This window comes from Trichechus manatus, unplaced genomic scaffold, assembly GCF_000243295.1.
Source record: "Trichechus manatus latirostris isolate Lorelei unplaced genomic scaffold, TriManLat1.0 scaffold00040, whole genome shotgun sequence".
Classification (NCBI taxonomy): domain Eukaryota; kingdom Metazoa; phylum Chordata; class Mammalia; order Sirenia; family Trichechidae; genus Trichechus; species Trichechus manatus.
Genome location: NW_004443976.1, coordinates 11721504 through 11742357, shown reverse-complemented (window position 1 = coordinate 11742357; position 20854 = coordinate 11721504). Strand labels below are relative to the sequence as shown.

Sequence of the window (20854 nt, the reverse complement as noted above, 5' to 3'; positions counted from 1 at the left end):
GGGGGGCGGGTGTTTGTGTTGGAAAATCCAACTGCGCCACGGGGCAGAGCGGCCCCCCCAGCCCCGGCCTGGGAGAGGGGGGGGCCGCTCGACCCCTGGGCGACCTTGGGGAGCCTGAACACCTGGGACCCCCCGAGAACCAGGTAACGGGGAGTTGCGAGGGCATCTTAAAAGAGGGAAACCATCTCCGCGCAGGGGGCGGGACGCCTGAGTCGCAGGAGGGCTAGAGCTGGGGGTGGACATTAGGTCTCCGGAAAGCTGCTGGGAAGAAGACTGGGACTCAGGAATCTGAATCCCCTGGGGGGGGAGGGGGAAGCAGGATGGGTGTGGGTAAGAGCTGGGAGGCAGATGTGTTGGGTTCCAGATGTCAACAGGGGCTTAAAAGCACTCCCAGCCCCCCTTGAGCTGGGATTCCCCTTGCTGATCTTAGGGCGGGGCGGGGCGCGGCGATCCTTAACTGCCGGACAAGACTAAAGGTCAGAGTTAACAGATAGGTTAGTGCGATGGCCCACTGGGGTCAGATGTGGTCAGACAGGGGTATGTCTCAGTCTGGGAGTCACTTCAAGTCTCCCTTCAGTTCTTCCCACGGGTGAGGCTGGGTGATGTATAACCTCAGCCCTGACCGTCACACCAGGAGCCCCGATAGCCTCCTAGCAGCATCCTTCACCCCCAAGCCCACACGGCCCACCTCACCTCACTTCACCCCGCTTGTTTCCTCTTCCCTGGTCCCGCCCCCACTCTGCAGTCTTCCGTTGTCTAGCCCTCGCCCTGCTCGGGCCCTTCTCCGGGCGGAACCTTCCCAATGTCGCCACGAGGTGGCGAGGGCGAGACGCACGCTCAGAGCTGAGGAGTGGAGGGATGTGGCCTTGAAAGCAGCCGAAGCCCCCCATTCCGGCCTGAGGGAAAGGTGGCTGAGACCCTCATTTGACTTCCTGTCATCCCGGCCCCCACACAGGAAACGGTGGGAGGGAGGGCAAAGGGCATAGATTGGGAAGGGGCTAGGAGCCGAATCTGCGCTTCTCCAAGGCTGGGGTATAGTGCGGAGGGGGCACGCGGGTTCGTTGCTAAGCAACGCAGATTCGCTTCCAGTCTGCAGTGGCTTGTCGCTGTGACTTGGGGTGGGTGGCGATTGGCGTAAATGGGAGGCTGGGAGGCTGTAGAGAAGGTTGAGGGCTGGACGCCTGAGTCCCATGAAGGAAGGCAGGGACGCAGCGAGCTGCACTGTGACAAAAACGGACTCAATTGCAGTCCAGAGGGAGGCGGGACGCAGGCGCTCCTTGCCCTGTTGCCTGAGTAACTGCAGAACCAGACTCCAGAGCTGGATTCCCGAACTCTCGCGTCCGCCCAATCCGCTCGAGCGGACGTTCCTTACATCAAGGCTCTGGCAGCCAATGGGGAGGAGGCAATATAGGGCCACAGGAAGAGAAAAAGGGGAGGGCAGAAGGTGGAGGAAAGGAGGGGGTAGCTGCTGGGGACCCGCACGTGCACTCCCACACGCTCACGCCCACCTCCCCTCTCTCCGCCGCACGCGCCTGAGCACCCCCCTGCGCCTGCGCGGCGAGTCGTTTTCCCCACCCCCATCGTCCTCAGGCGAGTCTTAGGTCTGTGTTTGCAAACTAGTTTTGGGCTACGCTCAGCAGCCCCTCGGGACCTAGACGTCTGGGTCGGCCTGCGGTCTTTCGCGAGGTCTCAAATCATTAATGCCCAGCTTTGCGTGGGAGGGGCCGGCTACCTGTTCCCCTCCTCTTCCCCAGCTGGCGCCCCAAGCTCCCAGGTGGGTTGGGCGGAGCTGTGGTTTCCGGCCCCACATCCACGGCCATTGCGTTCCCTGGCTCTGGCTTAGGTTGATTTCCCGAGGTGAACGGAGCCAGTACCAGCGCCCCTTCCCAGGCTTCATCCTCCGGGGCCCAGCTGCTGTTGGTGGCGGGGGAGGGGCGCTGCGGGGACGCTCCGGACTGCCCAAGTGACTTCCCGGGCCATCACGTCCCTTCTTCGAGTGAATTCCCCCTCTTTGATGTGCCTCGAAACTCTTCACATCCCTAACGTTTTCTCCCCACTCCCCCTGGCGTTCTTTGCGCCTCCCTCGGCTCTTTTCGGGCTCTGTGTCCCCGTCTCCACTCGTCCTTTTTTGCCTCTTCTGGTTATATAATTCTTCCTCTCGCCGTGTCCTGGTTTCAACTCCACAGACTCCGCCCTGGAACAGTGCGGGGAGGGGCGGGAGAGTTGGGGACCCAGACAGATCCGGGCAGGCGGCCGGCTGGGGCACGGGGGATCCTGCAGATAGGAAACGGGGTCCCGCGGGACCCAGTGCCCCCTTCCCCGCCCGCGATCTCGCCCGGGAGAAAGAAGGCACACTATCTCCGAGAGGCGTGTCGGGACTCCAGTCAGAAATCTGGGTAGTGAGGTCAGGGCTGGAGGCGGAGAGAAGGAAGCGAGAGGCCCGAGTCTCTGGGATTGGAGCTGTATTGGGGGTAAAGGAGATACAGGCAGGACGCTTGGGTTCCTTCCTTCTTCTCTAGGGCTCTCAGATTTCCACAAGGCTATTTCTCAGGAAGCTTAGCCAGCGGCCCCCCTCGCCCCGTAGAGGTCAAAGGTCTGTGTTAGAGGTGGCCTGGGATGATGTCACCAGTGCACGTGCCCCGAGATGGTTGCCAGGCAATGACACCTCCTCCCACGTCCCCCCGCCCCGAGTCCCGTTCCAGTCCCAAGCCATCTCTTTCCCCTCTCCCGTCCCTGGCCTTACCATCCTGCAGGTAGGAAACCCCGGCCTGGAATTTTGTGAGGGGGAGGGGCACGGATGTGGTGTAGTTGAAAAGACTTTGCCCTTTTGCTGGGCTGAGAGAACTCTGGCTCACTTTCTCTAGATTGGCCCAGAAGAGCTTCCCCTCTAAGCACCGTCCCCCCTTGAAAGGGCCTGCCAGAAATCTTAGTTTCCCACCTGCTGCCTTGTCAAGTATCTTATTGCTCCCCTTTCCCATTTTGAGTCGAAGTCGAAGTGGTTGCAAGATAGCTACCTCTATAGGAAGAGCTGTCTGTGGTATGCGGGATTCACTGGACACCAACTCCTCTCTGATCTCCCCTTCATCAATGGCAGCCACTCCCCCCCGCCCCCCAACAGTGAGGAAAAGGGTCAAGAAGCAACACTAGACTGAAAAGTTAGGGTCTTTATTCTGTGTAGGTGGAACAGTTTGCGGATCTCACTTGGGGGGAACGATTCATTTGGTAGCTAAGAGTGCCCTTCCCTATTAAGTCCTGGAGTTGCTGGTGGTATTGGACAAAAATTGGTTTCTGGTTTTACGGACTTTAGAGCTTGGCCTGTCAAATCCGACCTGGATTCTTCCCAGCCCTGCCGCTTAGTGGCTACTGGTACTTGGAGAGGTCACAATCTCTCTGAGCTTCATATTCCTAATCTGGAAAATTTAAATATTAATACCTACCTTCAAGACAGTTGGGAGGAAAAAATGAGATAATTTATGCAAAGTACTTAGCACAGTTCCTGGCACAGAATGAATGCTTGTCTTTATGAAATACTTATTATTAAATGGTGTTCCTTATTATTTTTATTATTATAGTTGGCGGGCCTGCTCCAAACTGGGCAGGACCTTTGGAGTTCACTAGGAAGGAGTAAAGAGTTAGTATTAATTTGGTAGTGATGGTGATGGGGGGTGGCTGGGGATTAGCTTGGACTGCTTTTCTAGGTTTACTTAATGAGGGCTTTAGTCAGATTTTTATTGCTTTCTTTAGGACTGCTTTCTTTCTTCTTGGAGAAGAAACAGCTAAGACTATTCTTTTAGCTGTGAAAATAAAATAATTGTATTGTGCTTCTTGATTTTGAAGCAAGACCCCAGTCCCCTCCCATGTTCTTCTCTGGAGCCTTTTAATTTTGCAAAGGGACTCCACAGTTTCTCTTGCGGGGGACAGGACTGGGCTAAGGAGTGTGTATAAGGTGGGGGTGGGTGGGTGGAGAGAGACTAGTGCTGGGGGCTTGGGGGGGGCGGGTAGTTAAAGGAAGAGACCGGAAGGGAGGAGGAGGGAGCCTGCTGGTGGGGAGGGAGGGAGGGGAGGAGGAGGAGGTACTGGAGGAGGAGGGAGGGGGTTGGGGAGAGCCTGCTACAGTTCTTTGTTTGACTCCGGGACTCAGGGACGGGGAGGAGGAGGGAGGGAGGCAGAGGCTGCAAGCGCCGGGGCAGGCCCAGGAGGCAGAGGAGGGACCGGCTCCCCGCCCCCCCAGCCCCCACTCCCCCCCCTGCTGCTCCCCCCCTCCCTACCCGGACTCCGGGGGCACCGCCAGGGGACAGACACCCAGCAGGTAACCCCGGCCCGGCTCTCCCTCCCCCTCTGATTTTCTTCCCCACCTCCGGGATGACCCCTTTCCCCTGTTTCGTCTCCCCGTTTACCCGCCGACCTTGCCTCTTTTCCCTGGTCCTCCTTGTTCCATCTCCCCCACTTGGACTTGTATCCCGCTGGCCGCGCCGCCGTCTCGTGCAGCCCGACTGCCCTCCCCTCGCCCCACAGCCTGTTCGCCCCAGGTCTGCCCGCGGCACCTTTCGGGGCTCCGTCTCGCGGCTTCTCCGGGCCCTTGCTTCCCCGGGCGCTTGCTTCCCCTTCGACCTGTCCTCTGGGCCTCCGGGGAAGGAGGGAGTCGCTGTCCTTTCCTGGCCCCCCAGTTCCCCGCCCCCCCAACTCTGGCCCCCTTTCTCCTTTTAGCAGCCTTTAGGGGTGAGGAGAGAACCGGAATTTGGGGGGCCCGGTGGAGGGGCAGGGGGCTGTATGTGACTGGGGAAAGGGGCTGTGTGTGCGAGGTGGGGGTGGGGGGCGATTAGAGAGTCAGCCGTCTCTCTCTGTTGTCCCTTTAAATGGCCCTCACATTTCTGGGGACTCATGTAGGGTAGATGGCAAGCCGCCTGCCTGGGGGGCAGGGCCCTCGGTTCGTCCACACAATCAGGGGTGGTAATGATTTAAAGGGACAGTCTCGGTGTGGCCACTGCCACCCTGTGCTGGCAGGAGGGGGAGCCGGCAGGCCGTGTCTGGGGAGGCTGGGCTGGCTGGCAGAGCACTGGATGCTGAGTCTGTTGTGGGGCCCGCCAGGTTTGGAACGGTGCAAGAAGGAGTGACAGCTTGTCTAGGGGACACTCAACCTGGGCTTTCTCCAGGGCTCCACCTTTGCGTTCATTGACTCCTCGGCCAAGAATCCTTGAGTCCAAACTAGAGTCTGGCAGCCACCAGGTGGGGGCCTTCAGCATGTCTGTTGGTCAGCAACTTGGCCTGGGCACTTGGGAGCTGGCCCTTCAGCTTCCCCTTTTGTTGTTTGGCTCTATGCACAAGAAAGCCCCAGCCCCTCCCCCAGCTCCCCCTTCCCATCGACATGCCCCCCCCCAACACACACACACCCACCCCAGCTGTTGGGCAGATGAATTACAGCCTCAGGCTCAGGGCCAGGGCTGGTGAGGGATTAAAGCTCTGGGGCTGGTTCTTTAAATGGCTACTGGCCCCTCCCCCACTCTGATGTCCAGACACCCCCCCACAGCCCTCTGGTTCTCCTTGGCTTCCCCCTACTCCTCCTCTTGGTTGTCCTGAGGCCAGCCCATTCCTCTCTCTCTAGGCCAGACCCTCCCTAGTGCCCCCCTCCCCCACAACCACATACACAAATGCTACAGACTACACACACACACACCCCCTCACACTCTCCTTGGTCCCACATTCTGAGTGCCCCTGATCCTGAGGGCTCCAGCCTCAAGCTCCCTTCTCCAGCAGAAGGGCCTTGTCTGTTTGGCCTCCCCAGCGTGCAGCTGACCACTGCCTCTGGCCTGGTGAGGGGCCTTGCGTGGGTCAGAAATAGCACCTCCCTAGGGGCAGTGTCATCAGCAGCCGGGAAGCTTGCAGCACATTGCATCATGGAGACTGGGGGCCAGAGGCCTGAGCTTCTGGGGCTTGGAGAAAGATGGGGGCTGAAGGCCAGGGAATGGAGAGACTAGACTGGGAGCCCAGGTGTCTGGGTCCTTAAAGGCAGAGAACTGTGGTTAAGGGAGCAGAAAACTTAGGTCCCCAAATCCCCAAGGAGTGAGTCTGAGGTGAGGGCAGACTTGGGTCTGACCCTGACAGACACCTGGTTCTTGGCTCTGGACTTAACATTAAAAGACCTGTCTTCTCATATCTGATGGCTAGGAGAGGGGAGTCCTCTGTCACCTTTTGGGGCCACACAGAGGAAGGAGGTGATGGGGAAACAGGATATGGCCTTTGGGGGTGGGATACAGGGGAGGCTTGCAGCAGAGACCACTTCCAGGCCCAGGCCCAGAGTCACAGTCCTTGCTGGGGAGGAAGGCTCCTCCCTGCTGGGCCCGTTCATCTAGTCTGGCCACCTTAACTGCTCACCAAGATCTGCCTGCCCCCGCCTGGGGGAAGAGGAGGGGGCAGAGTCCAGAGGGTGGGGTTGACTGCTGTCTTGATAAGGTTGGGGAGGAGGCAAAGCTGAGGGAAGAAGTGTCTGCATGCCTGGGGACAGGACTAAGGCTGATTTGGGTGCAGATGTCAGTGGCAGCTGGGGCTACTTTGGGGCCAGGGAATCTCATCAGGAGGGCCCAGTCAGAAGAGGGATCCTGGACTGGGTGTCCACACTGTGGGCTTAGGCAGATGCCATAGCTTGCCTCCTCTCCCTTATCACCTGGCTCAGCCTCCCTCCTGTAGAAGGCAAAGGTAGGAGGACCACTTTGGGGATGGCTTTTTCTGGTTACCATGGAAACAGATTCTCCCATCCCATATGACCAAGAGCCAGGTTTCTCTTCATTGAGGGGGCAGGCAGCATAGGGAAATTATCCAACCTGGAAGACCTCACTTCTAACTGGCTTTTTTCTTTTAGGTTCCCCCAGGAACCATGCCAGCCCCGTAGCACCACCAGCCCTACCCACTGTGGTCTGCTGCACCCCATTGCTGGGGTCACTGGTTCCAATGAGACAGGAGCACACCAAACTCCAGCTGGTAAGTCCAGCCCTGAGTGATCCTCATCCCCAGCAGTCCAGCACTGCACACCATGTGCTTAAAGAGTGGTATGATCTGGATTATGCCCACTCCTCAGAATGGTCCAGTCCAACTCTGAGTATCCCCCCACAGGGCTTGAGTGGTTCAGCCTTCCTAGTTTATGGAGCTCCCCTCTGTCTCCTGTGAATGGTTCAGCCTTGTACTTAACCAGTGTCTCCACTACCACCAAAAAACCTTCCTCAGTGCTACAACTCAGTTGTGTATTGAACTGAATTATGCAGACATGAGATCCTCTGGAGTAGGAGGAGGACTTTGCCCCTATAAGAGTTGTTGAACAACCTGATTTATAGAGGGCGATTAGAATTGAGCTGGGAATATACTGGAAACCATTGAAACGACACCCTGTTGTTGCCATGGCAATCTTGGCATCTCATCTTTCCTTCCAGATCCTTCTGCCCTGTTCTCTCCCCATTGCACTACAGCGTTTGCCCCCTATACCTTAAGTCTTACTCCTCCTTCCCTCTCTTCTTCTGCCAGTTTACTGCCTGAGACCTCCACCCCCCGCCCTGCCATCCCTTTCCCATTCTTCTGTAGGAGAGAAGGGAAAATGATCCCTAAGCCAGGGACTTCAGTGCTCTGAGTGTTTATACCTCTCCCCCACTTCTCACTGAGATTCCTGAGAGTGGGGACTGTTTTCTTCTATGTATCTGTCACTATTTGGCATGATGGTTTGCATATTGGGTGCCTCAGTCGATTTGTGTTGAGTGAATATGTTGACTGAATGAGCTTCTTTGCCAAGAAACCCACGACTTCTTTAAGCTACATAGTTCACTCAGAGATGTAAGGCACAGTCTTCTACCCATACCTTCTGTAGAGGGCATGGGGTAGTTGGGGTGGTAAGATGGGATACAGCTGAGTGGCAGGCTGACCCAAAAATAGCCTGTGAGGATAAATCCAAGGGAGAGAGAATGGCACAGAGGCAGTATAGAAGTGTGGTAAGAATGTGGCTGTGGAAGGAAGCCCATTTCTTCTACTCACTTGCAGGATGACCTTGGTCAAGTTACCTAACCGCTCTGAGCCTCAATTTCCTCATTTGTAATATGGGAGTAATAAAAGTACCTCCTACATCAGGATTTCACAGGGAGCTAAAAAAAAAAAAATGTTAAGGTGCTTAACACAGTGCCTGACATATAATAAGTGTTCAATAAACGCTGCAGTTATTGTCATAATGGGAGCTTCGAGTAGCTGTGAGGATAAGTAAAGATGCTGCGGAACGGGACAGAACTTGCCTGAAGGCAGACAGCACCCCCTCCCCCCAAATACTTGACTCAACAGAAGGAGCACTGAAAGACATCGGGATTCAGGGGAGTGAAACGAGCAGTCAGCAGGGTCAGTCTGCTGCAGGTTTCCCTGATTCTGTTCAGGAACATGAAGGCAAACACAGAAGGGCATGTGCAGAGACACACGTGATCACGCAAGTGATGCAGAGGCAGACCCAGACAAAAGACCGAGACAGGAGCCAGGCAGACACACAGACAGAGACAGCCCCGCGGAGTCCTGTAGACTGGGATAATGACAGGAACGCATCAGACACAGGCACTGAGGAAGACAAGATGAGCAGATATCTTGGTGCACACGGAGACAGACACCGGGACTCACACACAACCGACCTTGTCAGACAGACTGGTGAACACAGCGCCCAGTCAGAGGCAGACACAAGGCCCGCAGTGACACATAGCGGGCCGCGGCCGGCAGTGTCACTCCTTGGTGGGGGGCGGGGAGGGGCCGGTAGCGGGGGAAGGCTGGGGAAGGGAATCCCGGGCGGGCGGCCTGCCCGGGTGGCTGAGTCACAGCGGCGTTCCAGCCGGCGGCCTCCCCTCCGCCTCCCCTTCCCACAGGTAAGAGGCTAGCCTGTCACTCCTCGCTTCCTTGAGGCAGAATGAGGCCAGGCAGGGAGCGGGTTGCGGCGGGGGGTCTAAGTCCGGCCCCACCTCTCCGCGTGTGCTGCGTGCCCACTGACTGCTCGGTAAAACCTTGTCTGCGGGGTCTTGTCTCTCGCCGTCCTGTGAGTCTGTGTGCGCACGTCTGACCCCTTACCTGCCCCTTACCCGCGTCCCGCGCGGCTGGGGCCGTGGGCGGAGGGGATCCTCGGGCCTCTAGCCCAGGGAGAGTTAAGTGTATATGATTGATGGAGTGGGTCTCTCCCGGGGCTCTGGAGGGAGGGGGTGGGTTGAAGTCCGGGTGTCTGGAGCCCGGATGGAGGGGGCGGGGCTGAGCTTTGCTGGGAGAGCCCGGATACTGGGGGCGTGGCCTCAGCCGGGGAAGAATTAACCCTTTCGGAGCGGCTCATTCTCGGGATTGTTGGTCGGGCAAGGAGAGGCTGGAATGTCTGCCCGAGAAGTATACTGTCCTCTCAGCCTGGCTGTGGTTGCTTGCGCCTGTCTTCGAGGAGTCTGTGGGTGTCTGTCTCGCGACCGTATTTGTCCCTTTCCTTTGGGTAGTACGGACACTGGGAGTCAGGGAGTGCTATTCCTGCCCCAAAGCGAGAGTGAAGGTGAGAGTGGACCGCGAGCTAGCCGCCGGCGGATGGGGAACAGGTGTCGGCGCGGCCGGGCGCGGGGAGGGGCCGTCGTGGGGGAAGACGAGAGGGGAAATTCCGCGGGCCCGGTGGTGAGCGGTGTGTGGGCTGAGGAGTTGTGTCTGCCTCTGACTGTGTCTGTGTGTACTCAGGCAGGCGGGGGCTGAGCCAGTGAGAATAGGGGAAGGTTTTCTGGTGACTCACGCTCCCCCACCCCAAGCCTGAATCAGACCCTGGGGGAGGGCTTTGTACGGAGGCGGACGGAGGAGTCTGGCGCCTGGGACCCGGGTGGGGGACAAGGATCCGAGATGGCTTGCGAGAGTGAATGGGTGTTTTATGTACAGGAAGTTTTTGTCCTCGGTGAGGGCTGTTGTATTCCTGGGTACTGGCGTGGGGGTTTGTGGATGAAGGTGGAGGACCGAGGGGGCTGGAGAGGCAGGGAAAGCTGAGTCAGTTCCCCGTGGGAAAGGGGAGGTGGCGGAGGGGAAGTGTCATCATCACAGAAGGGGAAGCTGCATTTCCTGGTAACTGGCAGCGCCCTCAGCACCACTTCCCAAGCAGGGATCTACTCCTTGATGTCTGGTCTCCCGGTTCCCCATGCCCTTGTCTGGTCCCTGGGTCCCGGGACTTGGGTGGGGGCAGCCGGCCGAGCTCTTCTTGACCGCAGTTAAGCGCTGTACTTGTCCTAAGGCTTGTAACTGGTAGACAGGCTGTCACTGGTAAGGAGAGAGAGTTCTGATAGAAACCCCGCGTGAAGTACTGCGGGGCCGAAGCACCCACCGGCGCTCAGGACCTGTGTGATCCAAGGCGTTGCCGTACAAACCAACGGCCATGGCCTTGCGGCGGGAGGTCTGATTTCACCAGAAACCGTCCTGCCCTTGTGGGAAGGGTGGAAATTTCCCCGCAGCGCAGACTTCTCTCGGCGAAGGTGAACTTTCCAGCCGCCCCCAGCCGCTGGCCGCGGCTCTCCCCCGGCTTCCTGCTCGGCGCTTGCTCCAGCTGGAGCGCTGGCCCCGCCCCCGCCGCTTTGTACTCTACACTCGCCTCTCGCTGCTCTTTGTACTCTAGACTCTCAATGGGCCGATCCCGGGAGCGGAGCCGGCTCCCTACCTGCGGGGACGCCGGGTAGGCACGGAGCTGGCGAAGGCATGGAGCTTCTGGGCTCAGATAGGCGAGCAGGAAGACTGGGGCTAAAAGGAAGGTGCCTAGGAGAGGAGAGCGCTGCGCCTGTCGTGGGTCGAGCCAGCACCGACGGGACGGGGTGGGGGTGGGGGTGTGAAGGAGGAAGTGAAACGAGTTCTGGGTTCTTTAAGGGAGTGGGCGGTGAGAGTGGGACAAGGGTGATGTCACCGCCTGTCCGGCCCCGCCCTCCCTCCATCCCGTAGGACCCCCCCTACACTTACACACACCGCTTCCGCTGCGCAAGTAGCCACGTCACGGGCAACCCCCGAAATCCCCCCCTCCCTTGGGGGGCGGGGGCCACGTGGGCCGTGGGGGAACCGCGTGGCCCCGGCGGGGAAGGGCATAGAGGATACCGGAGCCACACGAGAGGGGTCACTCGGGACCGCGGTACGTGACTTCTCAGAAGTTGGAGAACTAAAGAGGGGTTTGAGTTCTGGGGGTCTGTCGGTATCGAAGACCTAGAGAACCAAGGGAGGTGAAGGAGCTGGAGAAACTGAGTATGAGGCTGGGGGCTTGGCCAGGCTTTGAGATGGAGGAGGGGGTCGTGGGGGCGCTCAGTTAGCGGCGAGGGCAGGTTAGGTGCCGTAGAAGTCGCCGTGGCTGACTGGCTGGCTGCTGTAAGCCGTTCAAGGAGTGCCCGGGGTGGGGAGGTTAGACACCGAACGAGGTGAAGTGAGGAAGCGGAGGGGCGCCTTTGTCTGGGTTCTGCATCTGTCAGCCTGTCTGTCCTGCGGCGGCGGGGTAGGGGGTGTCTCGGGCTGTCTGGCTGGGGCCACCGGCGGCTCTGTGGGTGCGTGGGGATCGTGGCTAGCACCGACCCCCAAGCCGGCCCATACGTACGACTTGCCTCCCTCACCCGTACTGGTTACCGGCTCCGCTTCCCCGCCGGCTAGGGTGTCAGGTCCGAGAGGGGGGGACCCTCGGTGGGAGCTGCGGGGTCACATCGGGGTCACCCGAGCCGAGCCCGTCTGACCGGCTCCGTCGCCCCTCCTCCCACGGTCGCTGCTTGCCGGACTCACCTCCCTCCCATTGGTCCCGGGCAGGCTGTTACTGAGGCGGAGACACGGGTGATGATTGGCTTTCAGGAGACAGAGAAGGTCCTGTGATTGGCCGGATCCCTGGAGCTCGCAGACGCAGTGAGAGGACGCTCCCACGGAGGCCGGGTAAGCGGCCCTGGTAGCTCCCGACTGAAAGACAGGCAACGCAGCCACCCAGTCTCACCGATCGCCACACTGCTCCCTGCCATTTGTCCTTGCTCTCCCAGTTAATCTTCTGGGCCTCTAGGTGGGTCCCTTCAGGGAAAGCCAAGGCTCAGCGCCCTGTACAGTTGACAGAGTGAGCGCCAAGCCAGCCTAGCCCTGCGGCCCTGAATGTGTCCTGGCCAACCCGCCTCATCGTTTTTCCTCTTCTCTCTGTAGAATTGGCTGTGAAAGACCCTGGACATCCATCTAGGGACCGTGGCACTCTTGTCAGAGCGAGTGGCTGGAGGCGGACCATCACCCCAGAGAGCTGGGGCAGGGGGCCGTGCCCGATCTCCAGGGCTCCTGGGGCCACTGCTGACCTGGTGAGGGAAGGACAGGCTGGGTAGGCTGTGCGCACACCGGCTGCTCTGGCCAAGCCCCCAATAAGATCATGGTTTCTTCTCCCCCGACCCAGGCTGGATGCATCGGGCAGTGGACCCTCCAGGGGCCCGCGCTGCACGGGAAGCCTTTGCCCTTGGGGGCTTGAGCTGTGCTGGGGCCTGGAGCTCCTGCCCGCCCCATCCCCCTCCACGTAGCGCATGGCTGCCTGGAGGCAGGTGAGAACTTGGGCCATCTCTCCCTTTGTCTCCTGGCATTCCTCTTCTCAACTCCTGGTATGCTTTTCTTCCATTTCCTGTACCCCTCATTCTCTGTGGGTTTCTGCCTCAGCAGACTTCAGATGCTTTCTCTCATCCCCACAGTCTTCTCTTTCCTAGGTGGGGTTAAGACTACCCTGTTTTGCTGTACATAACAGATCTATTATTCCTCCAGGTGCTCGGCCAGCATCGGGCAGCCCCCCCTCTCTGCTCCCCTACCCCCTTCACATGGCAGTAGTTCTGGGCATCCCAACAAATCGTATTATGCTCCAGGGTGAGTTGGGGAATCAGAGGTGCTGAGGGTGGGAGGTAAGGCTGGGGCCTTGGAAGGCTCCCTTACTCCCTAGCCTGACCCTCCCCAACCCCTCCTACTCTGTAGGACGCCCACCCCGAGACCCCTCCATGGGAAGCTGGAATCCCTGCATGGGTGCGTGCAGGCACTGCTGCGGGAGCCGGCCCAGCCGGGGCTGTGGGAACAGCTCGGGCAGCTGTACGAGTCAGAGCACGACAGTGAGGAGGCCATACGCTGCTACCACAGCGCCCTTCGATATGGAGGAAGCATTGCAGAGCTGGGGCCCCGCCTCGGCCGACTGCAGCAGGTGTGATAAGGTGGGACGTAGGGGGGCTGGGATTGTGCCTCCTGGCTCAACCCCCAGCTTACATCTGTCTCTGCCCTGTTCCCTATACCATGTCTCCTAGGCTCAGCTCTGGAACTTTCATGCCGGCTCCTGCCAGCACCGAGCCAAGATCTTGCCCCCCTTGGAGCAAGTATGGAACTTGCTGCACCTTGAGGTGAGGCTGGGGCTGGGTTAGGGTTAGGGTGGAGGACCAGGCCAGGCCTGCACCTGGGTCATCCTCTCTTCTCTCTCTCTGTCTTCAGCACAAGCGAAACTATGGAGCCAAGCGAGGGGGTCCCCCGGTGAAGCGAGCTGCCGAACCCCCAGTGGTACAGTCTGTTCCTCCTGCAGCACTCTCAGGCCCCTTGGGGGAGGAAGGCCTCAGCCCTGGAGGCAAGCGCAGGAGAGGCTGCAACTCTGAGCAGGTATGGTTAGAGGTGGGCAGGCGGGCAGTGAGCGGGCAGGACCAGGGCAGAGACTGGGAGCCTCACATCCTCTTCTCTCCTAGACTGGCCTTCCCCCAGGGCTGCCGCTGCCACCGCCACCATTACCACCACCACCGCCGCCACCGCCCCTGCCTGGCCTGGTCAGCAGCCCCCCATTTCAGCTGCCTAAGCCAGGGTTGTGGAATACTCTCCATGGAGATGCCTGGGGCACTGAGCGCAAGGGTTCAGCACCCCCAGAACGCCAGGTAAGTCTTTATCTGTCGCTCCTCACCTTACTCGTAAGCTCCAGCGCGTCGACTCCTTACCCCGTGTCTTCACTTGTCTTCTGTAGGAACAGCGGCATTCGCTGCCTCACCCATATCCATACCCAGCTCCAGCCTACACCGCGCACCCCCCTGGCCACCGGTTGGTCCCGGCTGCACCCCCAGGTCCGGGTCCCCGCCCCCCAGGAGCAGAGAGCCATGGCTGCCCGCCTGCCACCCGTCCCCCCGGAAGTGACCTTAGAGAGAGCAGAGTTCAGAGGTCGCGGATGGACTCCAGCGTTTCACCAGCAGCAACCACCGCCTGCGTGCCTTACGCCCCTTCCCGGCCCCCCGGCCTCCCCGGCACCACCACCAGCAGCAGTAGCAGCAGCAGCAACACTGGTCCCCGGGGCGTGGAGCCGAGCCCAGGCATTGTGAGTCACGATGGTGGTGGGGGTTGAGCGGGGGTCCATGGAGTTCAGCTGGGGAGCTGCCCCCTGACCACACCTATCCTGCACTTGCAGCCCGGCACTGACCATTACCAAGCTCCAGCGCTGGAGGTCTCCTCTCACCAGGGCCGCCTGGGGCCCTCGGCACACAGCAGTCGGAAACCATTCCTGGCGGCCCCCGCTGCCACTCCCCATCTGTCCCTACCACCTGGGCCCCCCTCACCTCCTCCACCTCCTTGTCCCCGCCTCTTACGTCCCCCGCCCCCTCCTGCCTGGCTGAAGGGCCCGGCCTGCCGGGCAGCCCGAGAGGATGGAGAGATCTTAGAGGAGCTCTTCTTCGGGGCTGAAGGACCCCCTCGCCCTCCACCCCCACCTCACCCCCACCGTGAGGGCTTCTTGGGGCCTCCAGCCTCCCGCTTTTCTGTGGGCACTCAGGATTCGCACACCCCTCCCACTCCCCCAGCCACCAGCAGCAGCAGCGCCAACAATGGCAGCCACAGCAGTAGCCCTCCAGGGCCTGTGTCCTTCCCCCCACCTCCTTATCTGGCCAGAAGTATGGATCCCCTTCCCCAGCCCCCCAGCCCATCACTGAGCCCCCAGGACCCACCTCTTGCACCCCTGACTCTTGCCCTGCCTCCAGCCCCCACCTCCTCCTGTCACCAAAATACCTCAGGAAGCTTCAGGCGCCCAGAGAGCCCCCGGCCCAGGGTCTCCTTCCCAAAGACCCCCGAGGTGGGGCCGGGGCCACCTCCGGGCCCCCTGAGTAAAGCCCCCCAGCCTGTGCCGCCCAGGGTCGGTGAGCTGCCTGCCCAAGGCCCGCGGCTCTTTGATTTCCCCCCTACCCCACTGGAGGACCAGTTCGAGGAGCCAGCTGAATTCAAGATCCTACCTGATGGGCTGGCCAACATCATGAAGATGCTGGACGAATCAATTCGCAAGGAGGAGGAGCAGCAACAGCAGGAGGCGGGCGTGGTCCCCGCAACCCCCATGAAGGAGCCCTTTGCGTCTCTGCAGCCTCCATTCCCCACTGACACAGCCCCAACCACCACAGCTGCTGCCACCACCACCACCCAGGAAGAGGAGAAGAAGCCACCACCAGCCCTACCACCACCGCCGCCTCTAGCCAAGTTCCCTCCACGCCCCCAGCCACAGCCACCACCACCGCCCCCGCCAGCCAGCCCAGCCAGTCTGCTCAAGTCCTTAGCCTCCGTGCTGGAGGGACAGAAGTACTGTTACCGGGGGACTGGAGCAGGTGTTCCCACCCGGCCTGGGCCCTTGCCCACCACTCAGTATTCCCCCAGCCCCCCATCAGGTGCTACCGCCCCAGCGCCCACCTCAGCGGCCCCTAGTGCCCAGGGCTCCCCACAGCCCTCCGCTTCCTCGTCATCTCAGTTCTCTACCTCAGGCGGGCCCTGGGCCCGGGAGCGCAGGGCGGGCGAAGAGCCAGCCCCGGGCCCCACGACCCCCACCCCACCGCCCCCACCCCTGCCACTGCTCCCTGCCCGCTCTGAGTCCGAGGTGCTAGAAGAGATCAGCCGGGCTTGTGAGACCCTTGTGGAGCGGGTGGGCCGGAGTGCCACAGACCCAGCAGACACAGTGGACACAGCAGAGCCAGCGGACAGTGGGACTGAGCAGCTGCCACCACCCATCCAAGCCAAGGAGGAGAGTGGTGGGGTGGTGGTGGCAGCAGGGCCAGGCAGCAGCAAGCGGCGGCAGAAGGAACACCGGCGGCACAGGCGGGCTTGTAAAGACAGTGTGGGTCGGCGGCCCCGTGAGGGCAGGGCCAAGGCCCCCAAAGAAAAGAGCCGTCGGGTGCTGGGGAACCTGGACCTGCAGAGCGAGGAGATCCAGGGTCGTGAAAAAGCCCGGCCTGAGCTTAGTGGGGCCTCCAAGGCCAAGCCACCCACAGCCCCTGCTTCCTCGCTGGTTCCTGCACCCTCTGCCCAGCCCACACCTCCATCAGCCCCTGTCCCTGGGAAAAAGGCTCAGGAGGAAGCCCCAGGGCCACCAGGTGTCAGCCGGGCTGACATGCTGAAGCTGCGCTCCCTTAGCGAGGGGCCCCCCAAGGAGCTGAAGATCCGGCTCATCAAGGTAGAGAGTGGTGACAAGGAGACTTTTATCGCCTCTGAGGTGGAGGAGCGGCGGCTGCGCATGGCGGACCTCACCATCAGCCACTGTGCTGCTGACGTTGTGCGTGCCAGCAAGTGAGTCGGGCCATTCCTCAGGGTGAGGGTGGCCCCAGCGTGGCCTCGGGGGTAGGCTCCCTGCCCCCACCATCCTGATGCTTTGGTCCTCACTCCACTGTCCTCCACAGGAATGCCAAGGTGAAAGGGAAGTTTCGAGAGTCCTACCTTTCCCCTGCCCAGTCTGTGAAACCGAAGATCAACACAGAGGAGAAGCTGCCCCGGGAAAAACTCAACCCTCCCACACCCAGCATCTATGTATGTGTGCCATCTGGGCTCAGGCTCACCCCTGCCCAGAGCGTTCTGAGATGGGTGAGAGGCAGCCGGGGGCTCTGAGCCTGGGACAGGGCTCTGACCCCAGTCTCTCCCGATCATCCCTTAGCTGGAGAGCAAACGGGACGCCTTCTCCCCAGTGCTGTTGCAGTTCTGTACAGACCCTCGAAATCCCATCACCGTGATCCGGGGCCTGGCAGGCTCTCTGCGGCTCAGTGAGTGTGGAGGGGGCAGAGTGGTATGGGGAGGACTAGGGATCTGGGGCTGTGGGACCCTCAAAGAGAGCTCCTGCTTGAGAAGACCCTGAGAAGTGCTCGGGGTGCTGGGCCAGCCTTGCACTTTTTTCCTGTCTGTCCATCCCCACATGGGAAGGGGATGTATGTCAGGGCCTGTTTAGAGTCACTTCTGGTTTTCTGGGCAATTAAACAGAAGCATACAGAGTGTAGAAAACCCATAATCTGGGGCTTTCTCTCTTAAATCTTTTATGGTACCAAATTTCAAATACATGCAAAAGTAGAAGACATAGCATGAACACAGAAAATTTTCTTTCCTCTGTACCCATGGCCACCTCTATAGCCATAGCCACCCCTCTCCCCCAGTGAATTATTTGAAGCACACTCCAGGCTCTCATTGTAATGGGACCCAATGATAACTTAAAGAAGCAGCCATTCATTGAGCTCCTACTGTGTGCCTGGTTCTGTGCCCATGTGGCCTCATGCAGCCCCGAGGACTCTGGTAGAGGGGCTGAGGCTTGGAGCAGCTTCAGGAGGGGCATGGGGGGTTGAGGGAGTGAAGATCCAGGCAAAGACTGGGCCCTGGGCGGACCAATCTCCCAGCTGCATGTGGGGCTGGGGTCTTTACCTGTTTGTCCTGGGCTGAGCTGTGCTGAGCCTGTGTCCACCCTGCCAGGGGCTGCTGGGAGTCAGAAGGGAAAGGGTGAGTTGGGTCCCTGCCCCCTGCCCTCTGCCTCTGCCCCGACGCCCTGCACGGCCCTCCCTCGCAGACTTGGGCCTCTTCTCCACCAAGACGCTGGTGGAGGCGAGCGGCGAGCACACCGTGGAGGTGCGTACCCAGGTGCAGCAGCCCTCAGATGAGAACTGGGACCTGACGGGCACACGCCAGATCTGGCCCTGTGAGAGTTCCCGTTCCCACACCACCATTGCCAAGTATGCGCAGTATCAGGCCTCGTCCTTCCAGGAGTCCCTGCAGGTGAGAGGCGAGGCCGGGCAGAGGCCAGGTGCTGGGGTCAGGGGAGTTGGAGCTGAGGGTGTGGTGGGAGGGCTCCTGGAAGGCCACTGACCCAGGCCTGGCTACTCTTCTGGCCGAGCAGGAGGAGAAGGAAAGTGAGGATGAGGAGTCGGAGGAGCCGGACAGCACCACAGGAACCCCTCCTAGGTACGGTTTTGTCCATTCCTTTTACGACGCCTTCCCTTCCCTTTGCTTCCTCCACTGACCTGTGCTCTTCACCCCAGCAGCAGTGCGCCAGACCCGAAGAACCATCACATCATCAAGTTTGGCACCAACATCGACCTGTCCGACGCCAAGCGGTCAGTGTGGCCGGGTTGAAGCCAGCCTGGTTGGGGCAGGAGTGCTGCTGGGCTTGCCGAGCTGCGGGTAGCCCAGGCCCTTCTCACCTTTGCTTCACCCTCACCACTGCAGGTGGAAGCCCCAGCTGCAGGAGCTGCTGAAGCTGCCCGCCTTCATGCGGGTAACGTCCACAGGCAACATGCTGAGCCATGTGGGCCACACCATTCTGGGCATGAACACGGTGCAGCTGTACATGAAGGTCCCGGGCAGCCGTACGCCAGGTGCGCTCTTCGCGCGTGCGCGCTGGTGCGGGAAGCGCACGAGGGGAGGGGCAGGTGTCCGCACCCGGAGCTGACCGCCTCTACGGTCAGCCAATGAGGAGCGAGGGGTGGGGTTGTTGCAGAGTTCAGGCTCCGGTCTGACCGGCCATGCCGCTCTGTTGCCCCCCGCAGGCCATCAAGAGAATAACAACTTCTGCTCTGTCAACATAAACATCGGCCCAGGCGACTGCGAGTGGTTCGCAGTGCATGAGCACTACTGGGAGACCATCAGCGCTTTCTGTGACCGGTGCGCGCCGCCCCCCCCCCCAGTCGCGCCGCCGCGCCCCGCCCCTGGGTTCTCAGGTTCCCCCCTGACCCTGTTGCCACCTGCAGGCACGGCGTGGACTACCTGACAGGCTCCTGGTGGCCAATTCTGGATGACCTCTACGCCTCCAATATTCCTGTGTACCGCTTCGTGCAGCGTCCTGGAGACCTCGTGTGGATCAACGCGGGGACCGTGCACTGGGTGCAGGCCACCGGCTGGTGCAACAACATTGCCTGGAACGTGGGGCCCCTCACTGGTGAGAGGATGGGGTGGTGCAGAGCCACTCAGTGGCAAGGGGCGGGCCGATGGGGAGGGATCCCTTCGGGGCGTGGGCTTGAAGGGCCCCAGCGGGGGCTTGGTCTCAAGTGGCTGGGGGCTGTTTAAGAATCCTGTAGTAACCCCTCTGGCCCACAGCCTATCAGTACCAGCTGGCCCTGGAACGATATGAGTGGAACGAGGTGAAGAACGTCAAGTCCATTGTGCCCATGATTCACGTATCCTGGAACGTGGCTCGCACTGTCAAAATCAGCGACCCCGACTTGTTTAAGATGATCAAGTGAGGACCCTGTTTGAGTGGGAGCCCATCTCTGCTTGTTCCGGTCCCTGCTCGTGTTCTTCCTGTCTTGACTCTATCCCATTCCTGTCTCTCCATCCTGTCTACCATGTGTCCATGCAGTGTGTGCTGAGAATACTGCACTGAAGGTGGCTGACAATGTCCCAGAGCTTATGAGCTTTATTTTCCAGTGGCAAATAATACGAATGAAATTTCAACTGTGGCAGAGCTCTGAAATGCTAGGAGACCTAGGACAGAGGATTGGACCCAGGCATGAAGTGGGGGAGGCCTTTGGAGGAGGGCTACAGAGCTGAGATCTCGGGTGGCTGTGCCCCTCTGTCCTCCAGCCTGCCCTCCTCCCTTCTGCTGGCAGCCCTGCCTCACCACCACCTCTCCGCTCCCCAGGTTCTGCCTCCTGCAGTCCATGAAGCACTGCCAGGTGCAGCGGGAGAGCCTTGTGCGGGCAGGGAAGAAAATTGCCTACCAGGGCCGGGTCAAGGACGAGCCCGCCTACTACTGCAACGAGTGCGATGTGAGTGCCCTCCCCTCTCCCCCTGCTGCCCACGGCGGCCTCTCCTCTTCCTCACTGCCGCCTCCTCCTCATTGCCCTAGGTGGAGGTGTTCAACATCCTGTTCGTGACCAGTGAGAACGGCAGCCGCAACACTTACCTGGTGCACTGCGAGGGCTGTGCCCGGCGCCGCAGCGCGGGCTTGCAGGGCGTGGTGGTGCTGGAGCAGTACCGCACTGAGGAGCTGGCGCAGGCCTACGACGCCTTCACGCTGGTGAGCCCGGCCGTGCGGGTGGGGGGGGGGGGGGCGGAGCGAGCCGGATGGCGGTTTGGGGTGGTCCCCTGGCGCCTGCCTCGAGCCACCCACCTGTTTTCTCCCTGCAGGCCCCAGCTAGCACATCACGATGAGGCCGGACGCCCCGCCCGCCTGCCCACCCACGCAGGGCGCCGCGGGGCCACCAGCACACGCCTGGGCTGGACCTAGGTCCTGCTTCGGGCCGGGAAGGGTGTCGGGCCCAGCCCTTCCACCCCATTGGCAGCTCCCCTCACTTAATTTATTTAAAAAGTAATTTTTTTTTTAAAAACAAGAGGAAAAAAAAAAAAAAAAAAGGGAGGCGGGGAGGGGGCTGGCAGCCCCTTGTCCGCCAGCGCCTCCCCTCACCGACTTTGGCCTTTCTAGCAACAGACACAAGGACCAGGCTCCGGCGGCTGCGGGGGTCACATACGGGTTCCCTCACGCCTGCCAGCCGCCCGCCCGCGCACGCGGGTCGTGTATGTACATAGACGTTACGGCAGCCGAGGTTTTTAATGAGATTCTTTCTATGGGCTTTACCCTTCCCGCAGAACTTTTTTTTACTTCCAATGCTAGCTGTGATCCCTGTACATGTCTCTGTTTATT

General features: G+C 60.4%; 1 protein-coding gene across 1 annotated transcript; it reads left to right on the top strand.

Annotated features, from left to right (window-relative positions):
- The first annotated feature begins 24 nt into the window (after positions 1-24).
- KDM6B (lysine demethylase 6B) lies at positions 25-20506 on the top strand. Its single transcript, XM_023731098.1, has 22 exons — positions 25-143; positions 6857-6975; positions 11779-12533; positions 12748-12846; positions 12952-13171; positions 13272-13364; positions 13453-13614; positions 13698-13880; positions 13967-14311; positions 14402-16530; positions 16641-16767; positions 16892-16997; positions 17786-17991; positions 18113-18177; positions 18258-18329; positions 18442-18590; positions 18762-18876; positions 18963-19150; positions 19309-19450; positions 19853-19979; positions 20060-20230; positions 20341-20506. Exons 3-22 carry the CDS (start codon positions 12397-12399, stop codon positions 20362-20364), a joined length of 4860 nt encoding a protein of 1619 aa, XP_023586866.1. The 5' UTR covers positions 25-143; positions 6857-6975; positions 11779-12396; the 3' UTR covers positions 20365-20506.
- Positions 20507-20854: the final 348 nt, after the last annotated feature.

Excerpts from the sequence above, each read along its gene's own strand:
- KDM6B (XM_023731098.1), top strand. The coding sequence starts at position 12,397 with ATGCATCGGGCAGTGGACCCTCCAGGGGCCCGCGCTGCACGGGAAGCC. Across the intron at positions 12,847-12,951 it reads AAATCGTATTATGCTCCAGG|GACGCCCACCCCGAGACCCC; the intron begins GTGAGTTGGGGA and ends CCTACTCTGTAG. Across the intron at positions 19,451-19,852 it reads GACTTGTTTAAGATGATCAA|GTTCTGCCTCCTGCAGTCCA; the intron begins GTGAGGACCCTG and ends TCCGCTCCCCAG.